General features: G+C 47.7%; 1 protein-coding gene across 1 annotated transcript in view; it reads right to left on the minus strand.

The window, feature by feature from the left end:
• LOC143819693 (uncharacterized) overlaps nucleotides 1-25,922 on the minus strand; it is a 53,538-nt gene that overhangs the window by 11,464 nt on the left and 16,152 nt on the right. The window contains exons 3-4 of the mRNA XM_077301598.1: nucleotides 19,778-20,163; nucleotides 19,321-19,511 (exon numbers count right to left, since the gene is read on the minus strand). Of these exons, the coding sequence (XP_077157713.1) occupies nucleotides 19,321-19,511; nucleotides 19,778-20,163 (577 nt within the window). The remainder of the gene's footprint in view (nucleotides 1-19,320; nucleotides 19,512-19,777; nucleotides 20,164-25,922) is intronic.

Here is a 25,922-nt window from a genome sequence, read left to right on the forward strand (position 1 = left end):
TAATTGTTTAGCCCACTTCTCGAGCCTATCAAGATCATCCTGTATTCTGTTGCTGTCTTCAGTAATTGTCTTCCTTGCGAAGCCCATTTGCTTGCCTTTCCTATTTTTGTGTCTTCTCTCACCTCTCCTCTTCATGTTCCTTTTTTCGTTTTCAGCCATTACTATTTTTTTTAACTTTTCCAGTTCATAATAATTCTTGCTGATGTTGTCTATTTTTCTTTCTTGCAATCAAATCAAAGTACAGGTCTCTCATGTGAGGATTGCCCCCTGTAGACACTAACAAGACTCCTGATTGTAAAATCATTCTTTATTGGGTAGCGTTGAAGTGGCAACAAACACTCTCTTTGCTTGAACTGAGGAGGGGCCCTCAGTGCAGGTCCTACATTGCTTTTGGATCATCAACCCCCCCCCACCCCCCCCACACACACACACACAAGGCTTTGCCTTGAGATGCAGATGGTCGGTATGGCCACAGTGGAGGCTGGCCACTGATCAGGAGGTGGTAGGGCTAGCCCAGGTACCAGTCTGGCCCGAGGGAACATAGATTACAAAAGGTGTGGAATGTAGGGAGTCCAGCGAGGGGGAGAGATAACTAACCAGGGGGTGTGAGTTACGTGTAGAATTCTCCGGACAAAATGGCAGCCAACTTACTGTAAGCAAAAGGGGTGAGAAATCAAATCAAAACAGATTACATTACACATGGCAAATCCCACAGCATTTGGACATCTCGGAGAGCCCAGGATTTTTGACTCTTGCTTCAGCTCTAACCTTTCTTTCTCCTCCTTTTCCATTTCCGCCTTTTCTTTCTGAATCTTTCTTTCTAGTTTATCCATTAACTAGAAATTAAGCCCGCTGTATAAAAAATACAGTGGGTGCTAGCAGATGGGGAGGAAGAATGTAGGAAAGGAAGGTAGAAGAGGGAAGGAGGAATGGGAGGGAGAAAGGAGGGCAAGGGGTGGTTGAAGGGATGGCTAGAAGGGAGGAAAAAAGGAAAGGAGAAAGGAAGTAAGGTAGAAAGACAGGAAGCAAGTGAGAGGGAGAAACAAAGAGACAGGAAGGAGATTGAGAAAGAGAGGAAGTCAGAAAGAAGGAAGGAAGGAAGGCAGGGAGGTAGGTGGAATGGGATGGGACAGGTGTGTGTGTGAAGGGTCCAGTGGTCATGGGGACGAGGGGGGAAGATGGCGGTGTGTGTGTGGTTGTGCGCGGGGAAGTGTCGGCAGAGCGGTGGGGGATCACGGGGGCGAGGGAGGTGGGTGGGGGAAGAGCGCATTGGCTGTGTGTGCAGGGAAGCATCGGTGGAGCACTCATGGGGGGGCGAGGGGGGTTGGCTGGAGAAGAGCGTGTTGGTTGGTGACTGGGGATGTGTGTGTGGTTGTGTGTGGGGAAACACTGGCAGAGCGGTGGGGGATCAAGGGTCGCGGGGGAGATTGTGTGGGGGTGGCAGAAGAGCGCATTGGGTGGGTGGGTGCGGTGGGGAAGCAGCAGCGGAGCATGGCCCCCCCGAGGGGCAAATGAGACATTAGGCCGTGCGGCTGCTTACTACGGCGAGGCTGTCCCTTTGGCTGGTGCAAAGGCTGGCTGCTGCAGGCTGGCTGCGGGCGGCTTCCGGCCTTCAGGAGCGGCGAAGGGACAGGCCCAGCGCGCTGTTGACACAGCAGGGCTGTTCCTTGGCCACGGCCGAAGGCTCCCAGGGCCGGACTGGCTCCAGGTGGGCTGCGCAGCTCTGCCTGGTCGCGATCATCCTCCCGTTGCGCCTCCACCAGTGGCCACCTCCAGCAGGCTGGCCATGGCGGTTGTCTGGTTGGCGCAGTGTTCAGCGCGTGTGGAAGGTGGCGGAGTTGGGGGGGGTCGGGAGGCGCTTCACGCCTCCCAATATCAGCTCTGTACCAAGGGGCTGATTGGCCCCTTGGGGCCGGAATGGCAAGCGGAGGGCCCAATCGGCAGGCGCTTTCTCCTGTTGAAGGGGGTGTCTCTTTCCCCACTAGGTTAAGAATCATAGAATCATAGAGTTGGAAGGGGCCATCCAGGCCATCTAGTCCAACCCCCTGCTCAATGCAGGATCAGCCCAAAGCATCCTAAAGCATCCAAGAAAAGTGTGTATCCAACCTTTGCTGGAAGACTGCCAGTGAGGGGGAGCTCACCACCTCCTTAGGCAGCCCATTCCACTGCTGAACTACTCTGACTGTGAAAAATTTTTTCCTGATATCTAGCCTATATCGTTGTACTTGAAGTTTAAACCCATTACTGCGTGTCCTTTCCTCTGCAGCCAGCAGAAACAGCATCCTGCCCTCCTCCAAGTGACAACCTTTCAAATACTTAAAGAGGGCTATCATGTCCCCTCTCAACCTCCTTTTCTCCAGGCTGAACATTCCCAAGTCCCTCAACCTATCTTCATAGGGCTTGGTCCCTTGGCCCCAGATAATCTTCGTCGCTCTCCTCTGTACCCTTTCAATTTTATCGACGTCCCTCTTGAAATGAGGCCTCCAGAACTGTACACAGTACTCCAGGTGTGGTCTGACCGGTGCCGTATACAATGGGACTATGACATCTTGTGATTTTGATGTGATGCCCCTGTTAATACAGCCCAAAATGGCATTTGCCTTTTTTACCGCTGCATCACACTGCCTGCTCATGTTTAGTTTACAATCCACAAGTACCCCAAGGTCTCGTTCACACACAGTGCTACCTAGAAGCGTATCCCCCATCCAGTAGGCATGCTTTTCATTTTTCTGACCCAGATGCAGAACTTTACACTTATCTTTATTAAATTGCATCTTGTTCTCATTTGCCCATTTTTCCATTGTGTTCAGATCTCGTTGAACTCTGTCTCTATCTTCCGGAGTATTTGCCAGTCCTCCCAATTTGGTGCCATCTGCAAACTTGATGAGTAGTCCCTCCACCCCCTCATCTAGATCATTAATAAATATGTTAAAAAGTACCGGGCCGAGCACCGAGCCCTGAGGTACCCCGCTACTCACCTCTCTCCAGTCTGATGAAACACCATTGACAACAACTCTTTGAGTGCGGTTCTCTAACCAATTCCCTATCCACCTATCTGAAAATCCAGATTGCAGTCCTTCAACTTATCCATCAGAACATCATGGGGAACCTTGTCAAAAGCTTTACTAAAATCCAAGTAAATGACATCAACCGAATTTCCCCGATCCAGCAAACCTGTTACTTGGTCAAAAAAGGAAACCAGGTTGGTCTGGCAGGACCTGTTGGAGACAAATCCATGCTGACTTCCTTGGATCACCAAATTGTCCTCCAGATGTTTGCAGATCGCTCCCTTTAATATCTGCTCCATTATCTTCCCCAACACCCCTTTTTCTCTTGTCTCTCTGCATTCCCCAGTGCTTCCTGATTCCCAGTTATCCCTCCACTTGCTCACTGGCTCATGCCTGAGCGGGATAGCAATGGATAGAAATGGGAGCAATTTGGGACTGCGCCTAAAGAAGCAAATTTTAGTTTGTAAATGGACAGAAAAGTTGACCCTTTAAAAATACAAAACTGAACTCTGTAGTGCGGAAACAGTCACAGTCTGAGAAGATCTGGCCTGCTTCAGTCCCTGGGGTCCTCCCATTCATTTTAAGATTTAAAAAAACGACTCCTGCTTGTTCCTTTCACTGTGGCTAGACCGAGTTTCCTCTAAACTGGAAGGAAAATCCCCCCAAATCAACAAAATCCTGGAAGTTTTCCACGAGCTCTTTTATCATGTGCCTGCCCTATCTGTAAGGAGGAGGAGGATTTTTATACCCTGCTCTTCTCTACCTTAAGGATACTAATAGCAATTTACAATCACCTTTCTTTTCCCCAAAAGGGCCACCGTGTGAGGTAGGTGGTGCTGAGAAAGCTCTGAGTGAATTGTGATTGGCCAGGTCAGCCAGCCAACTTCATGTGAGAAAGCGGGAAATTAAACCTGGTTCTATCTCCAGATAAGAACCCACTTCTCCTAATCACTACCTCACACAAGCATTAACTACCTCGAACCCAGTCAAGTCAGTTCCCGGCCCCCAGACATATAGTGATACAATAACAAATCAAACAGCTGGAGAGAGCAAAACATGCAAAACAGGGAGACACCCCCCCCACCCTGAAGCAACAGGAATATCCAAGCAAGGAAAATGAGAATGATTGTACAATTGAGCAAATTCCCAGAATAAGGAGTATTTTATAGGGGTTTTATTGTATTTTATTGTTCTTATTCTGTTGTGAACCCCTGCGAGACCACTGGAAGAGTGGCTGTATAAAAATAAAAAACTAAATAAAATAAATAAGGGGCTTTCCGCACCGGGATCTTTGTAGCAAATTGGTTGCTGAATGAAAAATCACCATTTAAAATAGTGGAATTCGTCATTATGCATACCTGACTTTGTAGTGGAATCCAGTTGCGTTTCCATCATTTCCCACAAGCTTCCGGTCTCAGCAAAAATCGCTAGAAAGGAAGCGCTATTTCCAAGCTCGTCCCACCCCTGGCCGTCAAGCAGCCAATGGGCAGCCGTTAGCATGCTCCCAAACAGCCCCTTTCCCTTTAAGAAAGTTTTTTTTTTAAACACACCCATTGCAACGAATCTGTGTTGATTCGTTGCAACGGAGAGACCCATCCAGCTGGCAGGTGTGTTTGAGCTGTCGTTTAATCGTTGCCACGCTCCCTCCGAGTGAAAAAAAAAAATCCCCCCCCCCTCTCACGGGCCCGATTTTCGGCCGAAAACAGTGTAAAAAATAAAGGGAAAATACATCAGCAAACGGGCTTCTCTGTTGTTGGTGCTTAGTGACTCTGGGGAGGGACTGAAGCTGGGGAAGCCTCTAAACAGAGGCTCGTTGGTGCGTTTATCCCCGCTCGCTCGGAGAAAAAAAAATGGTGATCGCTTCGCCGGAAGATCAGAGGAGAGAGCCAGGGGGAGGGACTTTGTAGAAACCGCAACAATGTTAACGCACAGGTCTTTTTCGCTAGTGTTGCAGATTGGTTGCAGGAGTGTATCGCTTTCCGGAGGGTGAATCCACTTTTGGGGATTTCCCTGAAAGCACTACAACGAAGCGCTTTTTGCGGATCGGTTTCAGGTGTGTGGCAGATTGTCAATGACGTTGTGCATAACGGCAAATCAATAGCGTTTTCAATTGGCAACCATTGTGCGATTTTGAAGGCGTGCGAAAAGCCCCTAAATATTATGTGTATGGAACTGTTAAACTACAGTACTTGGATCAGGGGTAGGAGAGGCAAAACTGTAGGATTCTTCAGATGCCTGCATTTATATGGACAGGAATTGTCCGTGGCTTGGTATGCAATGCAACACTCAACCATGGCATTTTTAGTTTTCCAGTAAAGCTCAGCCAGCATGAGATAATGAAAGCTCATCTACGGTATTGTGAGCATCTCAGAATAGCAAGCAAGGATCAGGTGAACAAAGTATCTTCACTGCAGAACACCCCTCTGTCCTTCAGAGATAAGAGCAAAGCTTTTTAAGTTTAGGATGCCATTGGCACTTTCTGACTCAATATATCCTCAGTTATTCAATTTGGCTGCAGTACAAAGCAGTACTGATTGAGTCACATTGTCTAAACAACCTTCATTAATTCATGCTTACATTCTATGAGGCAACGGTAAAAATGTACTATACACCAGGGAGGGAACAAAGGAGGGCAGGCACAGGAGTTCTGGACTCTGTGTAAAGAGGGCTGAGTCTCTGACATGGAATAGAATAATCAGCTGAGAACATTTTGATCAATCTTAAAGGTACATTGGTAAATTCTGCTCATTATTTTAAAGTTCATTAAATCTGTAAAAACTAAACACCCCACCCACACCCCCATATATCGGAGGATGGCACAATCTTCCCTCCTTCTTAAGGTTTCCTTCCTTTTGAATAAAACCAATTCTTAAATAATAAAAAACATGGCTACAGTTTTGCAAGGTGCCATGAAGATGCGAATTATAGGAACAACTTTCTGTATATGAGTTCCCTGCATCTATTCTGTTGAGCCCTAACCAATATTGTCTTTGACCCTAATTTTTATTCTTTTACAGTTTTATATGCCAATAAAAGTTTTTTTTTTAATTCTCTTTCATATGCACATACTCACATGCACACGCACATGCAAGAATAGTGTTTACAACATGGGAGCTGCGCTAAAATTTGTAGGTGCTGGTTTTCATTTCTAGGAGCACAAGGTTGGTGTTGTTGTTAGGTGCGAAGTTGTGTCCAACCCATCGCGACCCCATGGACACAAGGAGGAATGCCCAAATCAGGACCTGAACAGACTTAAGCAAATCATTTTGAGTCCAATAATCTAGGCCTTACTGGATATCATGGTTGCCAGCCTCCCTGTGGTGTCCTGGAATTACAAAAGACCTCCAGATGACAAAGAACTGTTCCCTGGAGAAAATGGCTACTTTGGAAGGTGGACTCTATGGCATTGTACCTTCCCTCTGTGAACTCTTCTCCCCAAATCTCCAGGAATTTCCCATCCTGGAGCTGGCAGCTCTACTGGATTCATTCATTCATTCATTCATTCATTCATTCATTCATTCATTCATTCATTCATAATTAAATTTATATACCACCACTCCCAACAAGCTGGCTCATGGCAGTTCACAGTATAATATGATAAAAATACAGAATTCAATCCCTAAAAACATTGACAATATAATTCCCAATAATCTCAATATAGAACCATCAAATATCCTTAACCGCTGCTGCGGAGCGGATTAAATAAAAGGGTAAGAGCTACTGGGGAGGAGTTAGGGCGGGCCCTGTCCGGGATAAAAACTCGGAGGGTCCAATCAGGAGCCGCGAAGCTCCTCCTGATTGGGCCCTCCAAGTGTCCATCCAGGGCTAAGCCGCCCATTGGTTGCTTGGCCCAGCCTTGCCTGGCCCGGCCAGGGACTCACCGCGCAGACTGAGCAGGCAGCCCGCATGGTAAGTCCTCCGGCCCGGGCTTTCCTCCACCTAGGGTCAAGGCGGAGAAGGCAGATGCGGCGGGGCTCTTGCTGGGCCCGGCAGAAACCTGAGGCTGCCGGCTGGGTGGGCCCGGCAGAAGCCTGGAGCTGTTCCTTTCTGGCCCCAGCAGAAGCCTGGAGCTGTTCCTTTCCCACCCCCACTGGGAGGGCCCTGCGGTAGGTCGGGGCCTTCTCCCGGCTCCAGGAACAGACTCGCCATGTCACAGATGCTGCGAGGCTGCTCCTGGGGCCAGGAGAAGGCCCCGGGTCGCTGCCGGGGGGGGCCAGGAGAAGAAGCCCCCAGGAGCAGAAGCCGAGAGCGGCCGGGCGGGTGGGGGATGGCTTTCTGCCGGGCCCTGCAAGAGCATTGCTGCGTCGCTGACGCGGTGGGGTTCTTGCTGGGCCCAGTAGAAGCCTGGGGCTGCCGGCCAGGTGGGGGGGAGCGGGCTTCTGCCGGCCCCTGCAAGAGCCTCTCTGCATCGCAGACATGGCGGGGCTCTTGCAGGGCCTGGCAGATGCCTGGGGTTGCCGGGCGGACTTGCACAGCCGGCGATTGCCCTCCCCGGACCCAGGGGAGCCTTTCTCCCTGGAGGGGGGGGAGTTCGGGGGGGCAGCCCTTCCCACCCGCCCGGGTAGCGCTGCCAGGGTGGTTGGGAATGGCTAGCGCCCGCTGTATTTTTTTTACAGCGGGCTTAATTACTAGTGGTGGTATAATTGAAAATATAATTTCTTCCCCAACAACTCGGAGCCTATTTCTGTCAGTAGAATCATAGAATCATAGAGTTGGAAGGGGCCATACAGGCCATCTAGTCCAACCCCCTGCTCAACGCAGGATCAGCCCAAAGCATCCTAAAGCATCCAAGAAAAAGTAAGGATTCTGTTCTAAAAATTGGTGATAGAATAAATCAGGGGATGTCCAGAAATAGATCAGAAGTTCCAGACCAGATTACCTGGGCCAAAGCATTATGGTGTAAAGCCAGTTGAGGATACTGTTAACCCGCATTATGATGGCAGGCCTCCTAACTGACCTCATTCAGGAAGAAAGTCCAGATCCAGCCAGGCTGGGCATCTTCTTCATGCCACCTCAAGGGGATTAGAGATGTTTTCTTTAGGTATCTACTCTTTATGGTACACTGCAATAATATCATTGCTTCTCTTTTGCTTTGGTCTCCTGAAGCATCCGAGGAAGGAAAAATCAAAATGCCCCTCTCAGGTGATAACACTGATGTAGCTACATATTGTGGCTGTAGCTTACAAGTCAAACACATGTTAGCACTGGAAACTTGTAACAAATTTTGGTAATTTAATTTTTCCTTTAAACCATTCCTGTTTCATATTATTTTAGAGACCCTATCTTTACCAGTACTTATAGGTTCGCAATATTTTGTAATAATTATAGCACTGTTCTGTGTTTTTAAGTGTTTGTTCCTGGCTTGGAGCCGTAGATCAATAAATCTAATAAATGCCTTCTCGCCAACCAGCTCAGACTGATGATACGCTGATTTAGCATTCCAGGACTGCAGTGTGGTCCAGGAAGTCCCCGTGTGCTGGGCTTTGATAGGGGGCATTGAATGGATTTTCTCTGAGTCCTTTCGAGAGCCCCGCAGAAGTCTCCCTGTTTCCAACAAATCTGGCCAATTCAAAAATGATTTTGCATTTCCTTTCACTTGTTCCTAACAGTGAATGTCGTCGAATTTTTCAAGGCCAGAAAGAAAGAAGGAAAGAGGAGGAAATTCCTGCCTCTGCAGGAATCACACTGGGTAATGATGCGCATTGGCTGTCGCTGTGGGAACTTCTGTACCCCGTGGGCAACTCTTCCCTTGCCTGAACACATCACTGAATGATTAATGTCACCGCAGCCAGGCAGACAAGATTAAAAATCCCCAGGAGACCTTGTCGCGGTTCTTGCTCTCCCTCTTCAGCGTCTCGGCTGCTTCAAGGCAATGCCGTCCCCATCAAGCGTGGTGCGTCTTAATGATCGAAATGAAAACAACTCTGTTAGATCTTGGACACTAACATTTGGGGAGCAGAAGCAGTACCTCAAAGTGAGTGCTTGCATTTTGCCAAAAGTGGGTTACAAACAGCCAATAATTCAGCAGAAGGCTCTTGAGTATCTGATGTTCATTTCAGGTTGTGCCCTCCGGAACCACACTCTAAATAGGGATGCCAACCTCCAGGTTGCACCTGGAGATCTTCCGCTATGACAATTGGCCTCCCAGTGGCAGTGATCAGCTCCCCTGGAGAAAACGGCTGCTTTGGACTCAGTAGACCTATATCTTGCTGAGGTCCGTCCCCTTCCGCAAGCGCCATCCTCCAAAATCTCCAGATATTTCCCAGCCCAGAGCTGCAGGCCGAAAAGCAGCCACTCCATTACACACCACTGAGATTTTTCATCTCTCTCCCACTGCATAGTCAATTCTCTGTTTCCCAAAACAAAAACCAGCAGATGCTATTGGACATTAAAAGAGGATAAAAGATATATCTTGGAGCTTTGCGGTTTGATTTTATTATTGAAGTGGAACACATCTTCCGGCGCAGTGACTGGGACAGAAATGGGTATGGGCATGATGTCCGTAGCCCTGCCCAAGGAAGTGCACCAGAAGAGGCTGGGAGAGTTGTGGGGTGCCATGGCAGGAGGAGGCTGGGCCACTGCCACGCTGCATGGGGAGGCCTGGGCAGTTGCAGGGAAGCGCGGCAGCCGGGCAGGCCAGCACCACCACGAAGGGGGGGAGGGGGAGAGGGCAGGGACTCTGGGTGGTGCGGAGGCTTCTAGAGGCTGGGCCAGAGGCCGGAGGGCTCCTGGGGGCAGGGCAGCTGCCCTCCAGGCCTCCGGGGACCAGCGCACAGGTCATGATGCCAGTGCAGGCCCAGGTGCTGCCCTCAGGTCAGAGGAGGCAGGGGCACTCCTGGGAAAAGAGGTAAAGAGGGAGGAGGGAGGACTCTTTGTGTTCATGTTTGTGTGTGTGTATCTCTCGGGGGAAGGACCAGGAGCAGGTCCGGGAAGGAAGAGGGAAGGAGAGGGGACGGGGAAGTGGGGAGGGAAGGAGTTTACGTGTGTGTGTGTGTATTTGTGAGGGGGGAGAGAGGGGGGAGGTGGACAGATTAAAGAGTTCCAGAGCACGTATATATCCCACATACCTATAAGAGCCTGGGTGTCACTACTTCATTATTTTTTCTGAACACAATGAAGCCTTCATAACCTGGAATTTAAACTGCTAGAAGCCTCATTTGTAATCACATGCCTGCACAGGGACACAAGGAGATCTGATGGGCTTGTGTTGTTTTCCTGATTACCAAGAACTGACAATGAGACATTGTTCTCACAAATGGATGTTTTCATCATGCAGCAGATTATGTACCACGAATAATCAGAATGGCCATTTGGCTGTTTTTCCCCCATGAAAAAAGTAAATGAAGCCAGCATTACAGTCTTTTTGCTAATAGCTCAAGATGGGCTAGATGAAGAGAACAGTGACTCATAAAGCTCATGGCTTGCCACAAATTCTGTGAGGCTCTGCTGTAGGCAGTCTGGTTGCATCTGAAAGGCCTACAATGAATTTCTTTCCTCACACAGATCCGTTTCCACTGTGGATGCATTTTGCTGCCCTTCAGACTTGCTTCAGTCCAATAGAAGAATAATTATACTTTTTTCAGAAAATACAATTCAGAAAACACTCCAGCACATAGAAATGAATGTGCAGAAGTCCCCTGTAACCCCGGCACATTTTGCACAGGGCTGCAATGTGTATGGAGGAGTCCTCAGGCAGAAGCCGTATGGTGCTTCCTCAGTCTCATATCACTAAACTGAAAAGGGTTGGGGGGCATTTTCACTGATGTCCTAGAACAGTTGCATAGTAATGCCCTTCTTTACAAATTGGGGTGGTTTTCTCTTTGTGAGTTTCTAATTTGATCCTGCACACTGGTTTGTGATCTTGGCAGTGTTTAAAAGCTTGTCCTGTGTGGACTGTACTCCTCGATCATAGAGTCATAGAATCACGTGTTGGAAGGGACCTCCAGGGTAATCTTGTCTAACCCCCTCCTTTAGAACACAGGAAACTCACAACCACCTGGTCACCACAATGACCCCAATTCTATGTCCAGATGATGCTCCCCTCTTCAAAAACCCCAAAAACCCTGGCCAGTCTGGCCTGGAGGAAATTTGCCTCTGACCCCAAAGTGTAATGCCTATAAGGTCACAGTTTCCTTGCTCTATTAGGACTTCCTGCTTGTTTAATATACCCTGTGCATTAGTGTAGAGACATCATAATCCTTCAATTGTCTGTCCCAGGGTTTTAGTTTTTGAATTTACCTGTAAGTTAATGGTTCTCTAGAGCAGTGGTCCCCAACCTTTCTGAGGCTGGGGACCGGCAGGGCAGCGGCCCACGCCTGTGGCCCGCGCCTGCGCAAATGCGCCATGCGCGACCGAAATCGCGGATGCGCGGCACTTTTGCAGATGCACGCATGCACAAAAGTGCTGCACATGCACGATTTCGGCCACACATGGCGCATTCGCGCGATGCACAGGAGCGGCCCGCACAGGCACGATGCGCGGGCGCGGCCCTGATTCCCTCTCCTCGCCCTTCCGCAGTAAGAAGCTTCCCGGGCCGCAAGCTTGTGGCCTGGGAAGTTTTTTACTGCAGGGGGGGGCGGGGAGAGGGAGCTGCGGCCCGGCGCCATGGCCTTCGCGGCCCGGCACCGGGCCGCAGCCCGTACGTTGGGGACCACTGCTCTAGAGCCTCTTGTGGCGCAAAGTGCTAAGGCAGCAGACATGCAGTCTGAAAGCTCTGCCCATGAGGCTGGGAGTTCGATCCCAGCAGCCGGCTCAAGGTTGACTCAGCCTTCCGTCCTTCTGAGGTCAGTAAAATGAGTACCCAGCTTGCTGGGGAGTAAAGGGTAATGACTGGGGAAGGTACTGGCAAACCACCCCGTATTGAGTCTGCCATGAAAACGTTAGAGGGCGTCACCCCAAGGGTCAGACATGACCCGGTGCTTGCACAGGGGATACCTTTACTTTTACCTGATGGTTCTCTACCTAGATGGTGTACAGCTCTCAGTGATTCACAACGGCAGGAACCTGGTGTGATCCTGGATGCTTCCCTTACAATGGAAGCCCAGGTCACAAAGGTAGCGCAACTGGCATTCCACCACCTCCGCCAAGCCAAGCTACTAGTGCCCTGATTGGCCCCAGAACATCTAGCCACAGTGATCCACGCAACGGTCACCTCTAGACTGGACTTCTGCAACTCGCTCTACACAGGCCTACCCTTATCATTGATCTGGAAACTACAACTGGTGCAGAATGCTGCAGCCAGGATTCTCACTAACAAACATGTCAGTCCTCAACGAGGGCCAGAGCTTTTTCCATCCTGGCCCCCACCTGGTGGAACAAGCTCCATGGAGAGATCAGGGCCCTGCCAGAACTCCCACTATTCCGCAGGAACTCCGCACTATTCCTGCAAAAGGGACCTTCTCCACCAGGCATTTGCTTGAGGCCGACTGACCAAACAACATCTGCTGGTCCCCCCTCAGATACCCTGCTCCATGACTGGATATACTGACCTACCTAAGGGTCTCAAAGTTCCTGTTCCTGTTAAAATATTGTTCTAGTTGATATGTTATGGTCTGTACAGCCCCTTCTAACTCTACGATTCTATGAGCAAGCCAAAGTCAGAAAACCAGGAACAAGGTCAAGAGCTAAAGCCAAAGTCAGGAACCAGGAATGAACTCAAGAAATCAAACCAAAGTCAGGAGCCAGGAATTAACCAAACAGGGCTTCCCCTTAGCAAACTGGAATAGCAAGAATCTAGGCAGATGGGCAGGGAACACACACACTGCACCCGTAGAGAGGCTTGTCTCAAGTACCTCCTTAAGGACACCTTGGCTGGGTGGAATGGTCTTCAGTTAGAGCAGGGGTAGTAAAAATGTGGCCCTCCAGCTTTCCATGGACTACAATTCCCATGAGCCCCTGCCAGCATTTGCCAGCATGGACATCTGGAGAGCCGCAGTCTGACTACCCCTGAGTTAGAGGGTCTGCAGTTGGGCCTAGTCCTCACCTGAGGAAGAAGCTCAGCTGGGCCCCATTGCTACTGGCAGTGAGTTGACAGCTGAGCTGATCTTTTGACAGCTGTCACACCTGCACGGTGTTGCCTTTGCTGCCACTCTGGCGAGTCCTCAGGGCTGGAAGGGCCCTTCCCTGTGGGTCTCAGCAGTGCTGGCAGGTAAGGCTGGTTAGAAGCCTGGCTGGGATCAGGCTGCTCATCATCTAGCGGATTGGGCTGGCCCTGATCCTCAATGCGATCCTTGATGGCAGGCAGCCTGGGTGGGGGGCTTGGCCTGGGCAGTGCACCTAGGTCAGCTATGGCCTCTATAGCACTCTCTAGCCTCTCAACAGGTGGTGCGGGCATGACACATGGACTCTATGGCCTCATACCCTTTGAGGTTGCTCCCCTCCCCTCACTAGGCTCCAACCCAAACATCCAGGAATTTCCCAGTGCAGAGTTGGCGACCCTCACAGGAACTCTCAGCAGAATTCCGCTTGAGAGAGCCAGGAGCTGGCAGAAGGATGAAGCAATGGACAGTATATTGGGCAGTGAAGCCCTTCATTCCTGACCCTATTGGCTTTGCATTCTGCATGTATCGTCCCCCTCTGAATTTTGGCACAGGCAAGAGTAGAGGTCTAGTAGGACTCCAGAAGCACTGGGCCAGTTCCAGCAGAATGTTCTCATGTGCCAGATCACAGAACGGCACGGGAATTGTGCAAGCGCCTGGGCTTGTGTAGGAGATGGAAGCGGAAAGTTCTCTCCTGGCCTTCCACAAGATTCTCTTTGGGCAGAGGAGGAGGTTTCGAGCAGGGGATTAAGTAAATAAGTCATATTAAAATGGCAAAATGGGTAAATAGAATATAATGTGAAATGAAATGTAAATTGGATTTCAGCAAACACTTTCTAGCCAGACCTCCTGTCAAACCCCACCAGGCTGCTTCCCATCCCTGCCACGCTTTCCGCTTGCCGTTCTGTTACAGGTTGCCACTCAAGGGCATTTCGGTGTTTTCTCTCTCTGGAAATTCATTTGCATTTAAATGATTTGGAATAATCATAAAAGCCAAGTGCTATGAAGTTTGAAATTAGTTACTGTCTATAAATTGCAATGCCATTAAAAGATGATTTTTGAAGAGCTTCTGCAGTCTCAAATGTATGCAGATTAAAATCGAAGAAAGTACACCTTGTTACAAAACTGTAAAGAAATGGGTTACACAGGCTTAAAACTGATTTATTCCCCTACTAGTGCCTATAAATGTTACACAGTTTCCGATCTTCAGAAAGGAGAAGGAAGAGGAAAAAATACTTTTCTTTTTTTGGTCTGTACACTGAGCATGTTTTTGCTCTGGGGCTGAATTTGGCAAGTGCATCCAGAATCTGACCCTCTGTGTCCAATCTAACTGCTCTGTTAAATTTCAAGAAATGTTGCTGAGATCATTTAAATGTTTATGATGAAATTAAAGGTGTGGTCCAGCGTAAAGTTTCTCTCAAACAAGCAGGAAAACTAGCCTGCATTTTGGGATGGACTGAGTGAGGATTTCTGGAGCAGCTTTGCTTCTTTGGAAGGAAACCATGCCATGAGGGTGTCCAGCCATGGGGCCTGAAGCAGCTGACTCCACTGCCCCATATTGTCTTGGTCGGAGCACAAACCAAACAAGGCACGAGGGGAGGGCGGAGGCCCCCAGGCAGTACCTGGAGACTCAGCAGCAGTATGACTGGCCTAGGCCCTTGGCACTTCTGCCTTCCTGGGCCCCTCCCACCATAATAATATCAATAGTAACATTATTTTTCATATAACATTAAGGATATCGACATTCTCTTCTGTTTTAGGCAGAATGTGACAGATTTTCATGGGCCTTGAACATTTTCTTCTACTCATGATTTTTTTCTTCTGATTTTAAATGAAGTTACAACGTTTTCATGGGCCCCTAAAAGCAGTGTGGGCCGAAGGCACCGTGCCTACTGTGCCCAACAGAGAACTTGGCCCTGCCTGGAGATTTCCTGGGATTCCAATTAGGGTTGTGCGGGGTGGTGTCCAAACTGGCTGTTCCAAGCTGACGCAGCCAGCGCCACGCCGTGGAGGGGGGGAGGAGAGGTGCAGGCGCTGGTGCGTAACTCAGCGTGCGCACACACACACACATGCCTGCATGTGTGCGCCAAGTTATGCTCTGGCGCCCGCGCCTCCGCCCCCCGTCCCCCGCAGTGCGGCGCTGGCGGCGTTGGCCTGCAACAGCCGTTTTGGAAGCCGCCGTGCCTGGAGATAAATTCACCAAGCAAAAATGGCTGCTTTGGAAGGTGGACTCTTGAACCTTGCCAAGCCCCCCCCTCCTGAAGCCCCCCCCTCCTCAGGAGCCACCCCCCAAATCTCCAGGTGTCCCCCAACTTGGAGCTTGCAGCCCTACAGGGTGGGAATGGATTATTCTCTCAGCAGAGACATTGGCTCCTGCACCGCTGCAGTGTTGCCAACTTCCAGGTGGCAGCTGGAGATCTCCTGAGAAAGAAATGCATTTTCTCAAAAATGTAAAAATTGAATGACACTTTATTTTTGTTGTTTTTTAAATCAGTTTTATTGACATGAGGAGAACTGACTACTTTAGTTTTTTAAAAAATTAAAGACATTTTAAAAGCGCCCTGGATGATTCAAGTAAATGCAATTTCTAGTGCCATTTCTAAGTGTTTTCCAAATATATTAAACATAAATTAACTCCTGCCTAATTGGCAGAACCCTTCTGGGGCTGTCAAGAAACCCAGGGGTTTCATGAAACCCTAATTGAGGAAGCCTGGTTTAGTGAATAACTGAGTGTGAATAACTGTGAATAATAAGAGGCCAATATCAAGCATCATGTTTTGACTGTTCAATGTAAAAGTGCCTTATTTCTTGGCATTGCTAGAAAGCATAGTGTCTGCAGATCAACATACATCTCAAATCTCAAATCTGAATCTATATCAGATTCAGATTTTAAAAAGTGACTAGTACTTCATGTCTCTATTTTTAAGGCAGAGGTCCGCAAACTCTCCTCTTTCTGGTACTTTTAGCAGCCAGCATGGATTGCACCAATAGTGCCTTCCGAAATAGATTTACTCAGAAACCCACTCAGGTCTAGTCAAGGCAGTTTACTCCTAGCAATGTCGTTCTAGGATAGAATTATAGAGTTGGAAGGGACCTCATGGGTCATCTAACCCCCTGAACGACACCCACAACCTTATCACTGACAGTGTAACCTGCCACCCCCTTGAGACTTCACAGAATCAGCCTCTCCGTCAGATGGCTCTCCAGCCTCTGTTTCAAAATGTCCAAAGATGGAGAACCCACCACCTCCTGAGGAAGCCTGTTCCACTGAGAAACCACTCTGACTGTCAGGAACTTCTTCCGGATGTTTAGACAGAATTTCTTTTGAATTTATTTCATCCCATTGGATCTGGTCCGTCAAGAGAGAACAATTCTGCTTACACTATAAGAGAGCCAAAATGTTGCTTGACTGTTCTAAGCCTGAGCTGGGATCCAAAGCACACTTCTGTGACTGACATCACAATCCTAAGAACCCATCCTTGAGAGAAAGCCCCTTTGAATAGACTCAAGAGGGGTGCCAAAATAGACCTGCTTAGCATGACACTGCCAGGAACTGAGCCAGAGCGCCATTTTTATTTTGGGAGCTCATGGGAATTGTAGTCCATGGACATCTGGAGGGCCGCAGTTCAGTACCCCTGGTCTAGCAGTTAGAAGGTTGGGCTGGGATCTGGGGGACCCACGTTTGAATCCCCACTCTCCCACGGAAGTCTGCTTATTCAGATGGCCGTCTGTGTTGGCCTGAAGCAACAGGACAAAGTTTGAGTCCTGTGCTTGCATAAGAGAATGTAAACCTTGAATTCAACGTGTTGGTCTTAAAAGTGCAACTTGAATCAAATTTGGTTCTCCGCAGTGTTGTGAGAAAGAAACTGGAGGAAAGGAGAACATGTGAGCCACTTGGGGTCTCCATTAGGGAAGAGGAAAGAGTATCAATGAAGTTAATAAGGTATGCTGTTAACATTTTATATTGTTCCAGCCTATGGCCATTCGCAATAAATTCAACTTACTCAAGTAAAAAAGTCTCCATTAAAACATCCCTTTAGTTGCGGGAGTTAAGCTATTTCTAAGTTGGTGATCTGGTCAATAAGAATTACTCATTCAAGTTTGGTGATAGCCTGATCCATAAAAGTTAGCAGTGATACGCCAAGTCTTCTTCCAGGGAATTGGCGGCAACTTCTTCAAACAAACCAACAAACCCAGGATTGCTGCAAAAACCCAAAGGTGAAATTGCATTCTTCACATGCCATTGTAATGGAGTGATAATTTGCTAAATGAGGTTTAGATATGCACACACATGCACCATGTAATAAATGAGATTTTCTTGGCAGATTAATGTTCCGTCTCTCGCCAGCCATTCAAAATCTCTCCAAGATACAGTCATCTGTTTAAACACACTGGGACCTTTCAACAGGTCAATCTCAGTTTTCAGACAAGCTTAAATTTAAATCAGCACTCTTCCGCTTCTAATATGTATGTATCGCTGAAAAATAATTAAAATTAACCACACTCCTTCCCCCATTGGAAACAGGGGCACCGATGTGCCTGCACATTGCTGATCTCAGGTAATGAGACCTTTGCAAGAGAAGATGAGAAGGAGACAAAGCAATTATTTCCAGATGGAGACGTCGCTGGGTTAAATCAATGACTGTACCACACTGTCTCCGTCTGTGACTTGAATAAGTCTCACCTGAGCCCTCTTTACAATGCAATCTAATAATTTAATGCACAGACCCATGTTGGCTGAAGGAGATCACTTGAAGTTGCTTATTACAAGAACAGTGTTATATGCACTATATATATATATTTCATCTGTAAATCTAACGTGTTTTGGCCCATGTAAGGCCTTCTTCAGAGGTCTAATTATAACACACACTTATTCATAAAACATAAGTTATGTACAGCAGCCAATAAAACAACCAAGATGAGAGCCTGTAAAAGAATTTAAAAATAAGATTATCCTAAACAGCCCAAGTCAATAATTGACGAAAGAAATTATAAAGTCATGAAACTTACTTTAGAATAACACAGTCAATCAAATAGTTGAGATGGAAGATGCCTATTTACCAGTCCTTAGTTCTTGCAGCAGCCTATGAATATTTTTAATTTTAAAAAATCATTTTAAGTTGTGCACAATAAATGTCATATAATTTTGTAATTAACTAATGTTCTTATATAGACATTCAACCTTTTAAGGTCCTGACTGACTTCAGTTGGGGTTTTGTGGTTCTGGTTCCAGGATTTTTTCCGCCGTTTTGGTTCTTTTTGGGTAGCTGTGTGGGTCTGAAGTAGCAGAACAAAATGTGAGTTCAAAGGCACCTTTAAGACCAACAAACTTTATTCAAGGTGTGAGCTTTTGTGTGTATGCGCACTTCCTCACACAATGGAACAACAATCATAAAAGTACAGACATGAGAGAGTAAATTAGTGGTAAATTAGTAAACAGCGTCACAACAAATATGCCACATGATTATGAAGATTGGATAGTCCTTTCCTAAAATAACAAAACCTGTCCTTTGGGTTAAGTTGTCATTCACAAAAACATATATATAAAATATATAAAATATAAAAATGTTAAGGTTAGTGATTAATGGAAGACACTTTTCCAGTTGTGGAAAGAAGTAATTAAAAGAGACTTGCCTTGGGTGGAAATGGATGGTTTGGGCCTGTCAAGCGCTGACAAAACTCACAACCAAAACTTCTATAAGAAGAAAGCTTTAACTGGCAGTAGATCAGTTCACTATAACGTTCGAAGTAAAATCTGTTCAATACAAGAACAGTAGGCACTTATCAATACTTTTCTCCCACCCAAAACGTGAGCGTTCCCAAGGGAGGGAGGGAGCCCCTCACCCAGGTGCCATCCCAGGCTTCCTGCCAAGGTGTTGAAGTTAGCGCGGCCTTGGTCAGGCCGGTTCCTCAGGCTAGCTGATAAGCTGTTTACAGGAACCGGGCAACATTGTTTCACAGCAGGGAGAATATGCAGTGTGAAAATGCAAGGATCAAAGCAATGGGGAATCAAAGGAAAACTACAAGCAGGGGTTTTGGTTACATGGGAACGTTTTGGTTACATGGGAACGTTTCAGCAAAGGCACAACACAGACACAGCATACAAAATGGAGTCAGACAGGTTCACTGAACAGTAATCATGACAGAGAGCTGGGACGGATCCTGACATTCCTCTGACCTAAAAACAACCTCCCCTCACCCAGCGCCCTTAGGCCTTGGGCACTGCGGGAATTCCCTATGGAAAGCCCGCAAGAGTCTGGGGGCCTGGATGTTACCGGCCTCTGCCCATTCCCTGTCCCCCATGGGAAAGTCCTTCCGGTCAACAAGGTACTGAAGCTTCCCCTTATACCAGCGAGAGTCTAGAATTTTGTCGACTTCATAATGTGTGTCCTTGTCCATAAAGACGGGAATAGGTGCAGCAGACGGGGGGTGCCAGGCATCCGGGGGCGGAGCACGTTTCAGCAGGCTGGAATGAAAAATGGGGTGTACATTCCGGTAAGTCTTAGGCAAGGACAGTTCTACAGTCACAGCATTGATTAAACGCTTCACCACAAACGGTCCCACAAACTTAGCCCCCAGTTTGCGCGAAGGCTGCTGACACCGAAAGTTTTTTGTAGACAAATAGGCCAAGTCTCCCACCATTCAGGCAGGGCTTGCAGTCCGTTTTTTGTCTGCCTGGGCTTTGTAGGAGCATTTCGCCTCCTCCAGGCAATCGACAATCCACTTGCCCACTTCTGGACGTCTGAGGCGGCCGGGGAAGAAATGTCCCAGGTGGGCACAGCAGATAAGTCATCCCCATAGACAGCTTTAAAAGGGGTCACTCCCGTAGATGCGTGCACCCCATTGTTGTATGCAAATTCGGCCAGGGGGAGGAGGGAGACCCAATAGTCCTGTTGATGGTTAATAAAGCAACGTAGATATTGCTCCAGGATTTGGTTCACCCTCTCAGTTTGTCCATTAGTCTCTGGGTGGTAACCTGAAGTAAGAGCTTGCTCTACCCCCAGTAGCTTCAAAAGCTCCCGCCAGAACTTGGCAAAGAACTGGGGGCCCCAATCCGTGAGCAGCCTGCTCGGGATCCCGTGCAGGCGATATACGTTGTTGATGAACAAAGAAGCCAGCTTCAAAGCCGAGGGGACCCCGGAGCAGGGGATAAAATGGGCTTGCTTAGAGAAAGCGTCCACCACAACCCAAATCACGCTTTTCCCTTGACTAAAGGGAAGGTCCGTAATAAAATCCATAGTGACAGGCGTCCAGGGTCGTGACGGGGTAGGCAGGGGCTGTAGAAGACCCTTCTTTTTCCCACCCATGGGTTTCGCGGGTTTTTAAAAAGAAGTTTTTAAAGGGAAAGGGGCTTTTCGGGAGCACAAACAAAACAGTTTATTTGCTGTTCTGTTTGATTGACAGCCAGGGGCAGGAAGAAGTGCAGAAAAATATTGCCTCTTTTGTTGCAATTCCAGCGAGACCGGAAACCTGTGGGGAATGAATAGACCGCTACTGGGACTTCAATATTCCACTAGAATTGAAGGTTTGCGGTATGACGAAATTCCACTATTAAATATACCGTTTCTGCATACTGCAAACATTTAGCAACATTGGTCGTTGTGCGGAACGGCCCAGAGTTAAGATTCCCAGGGCCATTATGGGTTAAGTAAATCTAGATGAGCTTTAACTGCCACATTTATCACCTGAAAAGTAATATTGTTATGGGGCACGGTATCAGTTTGAATGATCTTTATAAAACAGACCAACCATCATACATCATATCTGGTTTTCCTTCAGTACCCGGTCGCAAGGTGGAATCATGGTCTATTTTCATAAAGTTTTGTATTTTATTAGCTCCTTGATTGCTATCTTTATGGGTTTGTTTGTATATTCCTCACTTGTCAAGTGATAAATGTGTCAAGATATTAGGATTTTTCTTTTCCTAGTGTGAAATAAAATTAATATATTGGGTCAGTAAAGAGAAATACCTACTACAAACATGCCAAATGAAAACCATCGGTATTTGCCTGCTCTTCTTGGCTGGGAAATTTTTGGAGATTTCGGGATGGATCCTGAGGAGACAAGGGGACTCAGTGGGGTATCATCTCGAAGCAGCCATTTCTCCAGGGAAACTGACCTCTGTAGGTGGGCTACATGCCATTATAGCCCACAGTGCTCCTTTCTATCCCTAAGCCCACTCTCCCATCTGCAAATCACCAGGTATTTTTAAACCAACTGTTGCAAATAGTGTACTGAATGAAAATCCATGTGTGTTTTCAAGATATCATACAATGTTCTTGTTCTTGTAGTTTAAATTGTACACTGTCTCATCAGGAGCAAATTAAATCTCTTTCTCTCTGCTTTCCAAATCAAGATATATCACAATGATGCATAAAAACAAGAAGCTAAAGATGCCATCTCCATGTCTGTTCTTCATCCAATTGTTTCCGAGAGAGCTCAGAGAAGGAGTGGACCAAGACACCATGGTTAAGCAGTGTACTTTGACCGAGGCTGGCAAACTCCTAGGTGTGGCCTACTTATCCCCTGTAATGGGAAAGTACCTCAAGGCTACAGAGATCAGTTCCCCTGGAGAAGATGGCTCTTTGGCATTAAACCCCACTGAAATATACTCTGGAATTGACAGCCCTGCCTTGGCACCACTTGGTAAGAATGCAAACAGAACTAAGTGAGGCCGCTCTGAAGGCCTGTTGTACAGGTGAAACTGGAAGCTGTTGCATCTTTTGCCTCCTGTTTCATCTGCACAACAACCCTGTGCAGTAGGCCTCAAGTGTTTCAGCTCCACAACAACTTGTGTGGGAGACCTTTCTTCTCCTCAACCATGTCCAAACTCCATAGGAGTCCTTTCTGCCTGGGCAGCTGATCTTTATACTCTGCAGATGAGCTGTAATTCCAGGAGCTCTCCAGGCCCTACCTGGAGGCTGGCTACCCCTGGGTTGATATTCCTGGAGGTTTGGAGGAGGGCCTTAAAATCGTACAATGCCTCAGAGTCCGGCCTCCGAAGTAGCCATTTTTGCCTGCAGAGCTGATAATTATAATCTAGAAACGAGCAGCAATCTAGAGAGGATGGTAGAGGCTCAGGGACTGTGGTTGGGGTGGAGTGGTTGCGGCTGTGTCCCTCCTGGGCTATGGGCTTTGGCCAGCCCTTACCAGCAACTGTTTGTATTTTGGGGTGCAGAGAGACAGACAGACAGACAGACAGACCAATATCAATCCTGCAAGACATGGAAACTGAAGTGACTTTTTTCAAGCTGGGCCTGGTAAATAAAAACTCAAAGACATAAGTAGCCCAGAATTTCAAGTGTAGTTAGCTTTACAGGAGATAGTGAGACTTTGGGGGAAACTAGGTGATCCACTTTTAGTAGGCAATGAGTTGGCCTTGCAGACAACAACAGGGACTGCAGTTGCCAACAGTAGGTTCCAGGCTTCAGAAGGGCAGATATCACCAGCCAAGCAACCAAGTGGATTCTGGGGCCACGTGCATTCCTTTTGAAGGGATGCATGTGAGGGGGAGAGAGCTTTCCCTTCAGCCTAACTACCTAGAGATGAGCTGTACTTGCAGGGGATTCTCAGACCCCACCTGGAAGCTGACATCCGTAAACCTCAGGGGAATACAATGCTACACAGTCACCCCTCCAAAGCAACCATTTTTGCCTGCAGAGCTGGTCCGTATAGTCTGGAGATGAGCAGCAATTCCCGGCCCCACCTGGAGGTTGGCTGTCCCTGGTCTGAACATATTCCTTGAAGTCTGAAAGTGGGGCCACAAAAGTGTGTAATGCCCCCTCAGCTACCTAGCACCCCCTGACCTATTTTAGGTCAAGAAAACATTGCAGAGAGGAGGTAAGGTTGCCAGATTGGTGTATATTCATCTTCTGGAATTCCACACTACCTAGGTGTACATAAATCTAACTAAGGTCAAGACTGATGTGCACAGAGGGACCTCCTCTTAGGGTTGCCATCTTCCAAGTGAGGCTCTCTACACCCTCACAGAGAGGCTGCTATGGGGAGAGGAAGGGAAGGTGATTGGAAACTGCTTTGAGACACCTGAAGCCTGCTGGGTCACTGCGACCCATTCCCAGTTCTCTCAGACCTTTCACAGCCCCACATACCTCACAGGTTGACTATTGTGGGGAGACAAAGGGAAAAGGTGTTTGTAAACCACTTTGAGACTTCTTTGGTTAGTAAACAGCAAGCTACAAAAATCCAGATGTTGAATGCAGAACTGGGAGGAATTGGTTGCCATGTAATCTCTCCCTAAGAAGAATCTCCAGTCTGATTTCCCCTTCACATATCTGAAGACATGGCTTTGGAAAGCTCATCTGTAACCACTATGCCACAATTCCCAAAGGTCAGTCCTCTCCCATACTCAATGGACATTCCACACCACAGGTTCTTGACACCCATATATCCACACCCATGCCCTCATTTGCCTCCACGACACCACAACCTTCCACACAACACACACATTCAACCCCATGCCCTTACAGACCTCTTCCCACTGCCAAGCTCTAGTGCCTGTTGTATTCCTGGATACAACGGGCTTTGCCTCTAGTCATCCCATATTTCCCACCAGAAATTTCAGTCCCAAGAGTGCCTTTAAACTGGGGATATGTTTCTAGGTAACACTGTGTGTGAACGAGACCTTGGGGTACTTGTGGATTGTAAAACTAAACATGAGCAGGCAGTGTGATGCAGCGGTTAAAAAGGCGAATGCCATTTTGGGCTGTATCAACAGGGGCATCACATCAAAATCACAAGATGTCATAGTCCCATTGTATACGGCACTGGTCAGACCACACCTGGAGTACTGTGTACAGTTCTGGAAGCCTCACTTCAAGAAGGATGTAGATAAAATTGAAAGGGTACAGAGGAGAGCGACGAAGATGATCTGGGGCCAAGGGACCAAGCCCTATGAAGATAGGTTGAGGGACTTGGGAATGTTCAGCCTGGAGAAAAGGAGGTTGAGAGGGGACATGATAGCCCTCTTTAAGTATTTGAAAGGTTGTCACTTGGAGGAGGGCAGGATGCTGTTTCTGTTGGCTGCAGAGGAGAGGACACGCAGTAATGGGTTTAAACTTCAAGTACAACGATATAGGCTAGACATCAGGAAAAAAATTTTCACAGTCAGAGTAGTTCAGCAGTGGAATAGGCTGCCTAAGGAGGTGGTGAACTCCCCCTCACTGGCAGTCTTCAAGCAAAGGCTGGATACACACTTTTCTTGGATGCTTTAGGATGGTTAGGGCTGATCCTGCGTTGAGCAGGGAGGTTGGACTAGATGGCCTGTATGGCCCCTTCCAACTCTATGATTCTATGATTCTATTCTATGATCCTGCGTTGGGTTGGACTAGATGGCCTATGTGGCCCCTTCCAACTCTATGATTCTATGCCTCTGGGATTTATTCCCTCTCCTCAGCTATCTCCAATCATCCTCCCCCCTTCAAGAAAAGAAAGAGGCTGGACTAGATGGCCTGTATGGCCCAACTCTATGGGCCGTTCCGCATTCGTCCAAAATAGCACAATGGTTACAAATTGAAATCACTACAGTTCTGCCGTTATGCACAATGTCGTTGACAATCTGCAACACTCCTGAAACCGATCCGCAAAAAGCGCTTCGTTGTAGCGCTTTCAGGGAAATCCCAAAAAGTGGATTCACCCTCCGGAAAGCGCTACACTCCTGCAACCAATCTGCAACACTAGCGGAAAAGTTCTGTGCGTTACCATTGTTGCGGTTTCTGCAAAGTCCCTCCCCCTGGCTCTCTCCTCTGATCTTCCGGCGAAGCGATCGCCATTTTTTTCTCCGAGCGAGCAGAGATCAACACACCGGCAAGCCTTCGTTTACCCAGTGAGGCTTCCCCGGCTGCAGTCCCTCTGTTTAAAGTCACCAAGCACAAGCAACACAGAGGCCCGTTTGCTGGTTTATTTTCCCTTTATTTTTCACACTATTTTAGGCCGAAAATCGCGCCCGTGAGGGGGGGGTATTTTTTTTTCACTCAGGGGGAGCGTGGCAACGATGAAACGGCAGCTCAAACACCACCTGCTAGCTGGATGGGTCTCTCCATTGCAACGAATCAACGCAGATTCATTGCAACGTGTGTGTGTGTGTGTTTTTTTTTTAAACCTTCCTTAAAGGGAAAGGGGATGTTTGGGAGCATGATAACGGCCGCCCATTGGCTGCTTGATGGCCAGGGGCGGGACACAGCTCAGCAATATCGCTTCCTGGCTAGCAATTTTTGCTGAGACCGGAAACCTGTGGGAAACGATAGAAACACAACTGGATTCCACTACAAAGGCAGGTATGCATAATGACGAATTCCACTATTTAAAATGGTGATTTTTCATTCCGCAAACAATTTGCAACATGGATCCCAGTGCGGAATGGCCCTATGATTCTATGATTCTATGAAACTAGGCTTCCTTTGAGCTGAAAAATCTCCCCACCACCACCCCACACACTGGATTTCATTTAAGACTATTCTGGTAGACTACTGTTAACATTTCTTCTCTGAAATAAACACAGCGCCACTGTTCTTTGCCTGCATGGAATTTTAATGTAATAAGTTATTGGTTGAAGGCTAACAATTAAACAGAGAGGTTTACTATAAGGCTAAAGTACAAAGAACTGCTCACTTGGCAGAGATCATCGGTCTCTCCCTCCAAGGGAAGAGATCTTCAGTCATGCCGACAGTGAGAAAAGCACACTGTAGCAATTAGAAGCCCACATTTACCAAATTGACTAATGCTTCCCACAGCAGAATGCTCTCTCTTCTGTTGTAAACACTCATTGTATTATGTAGAGAGGGAGCATTTCCATGGTCATTATCAAATTAGCTAATCTGGGCAAATTTAGCACCTGCATTCCTTTACTTTTCGTCTCTTA

This window comes from Paroedura picta, chromosome 10, assembly GCF_049243985.1.
Source record: "Paroedura picta isolate Pp20150507F chromosome 10, Ppicta_v3.0, whole genome shotgun sequence".
Taxonomy (NCBI): domain Eukaryota; kingdom Metazoa; phylum Chordata; class Lepidosauria; order Squamata; family Gekkonidae; genus Paroedura; species Paroedura picta.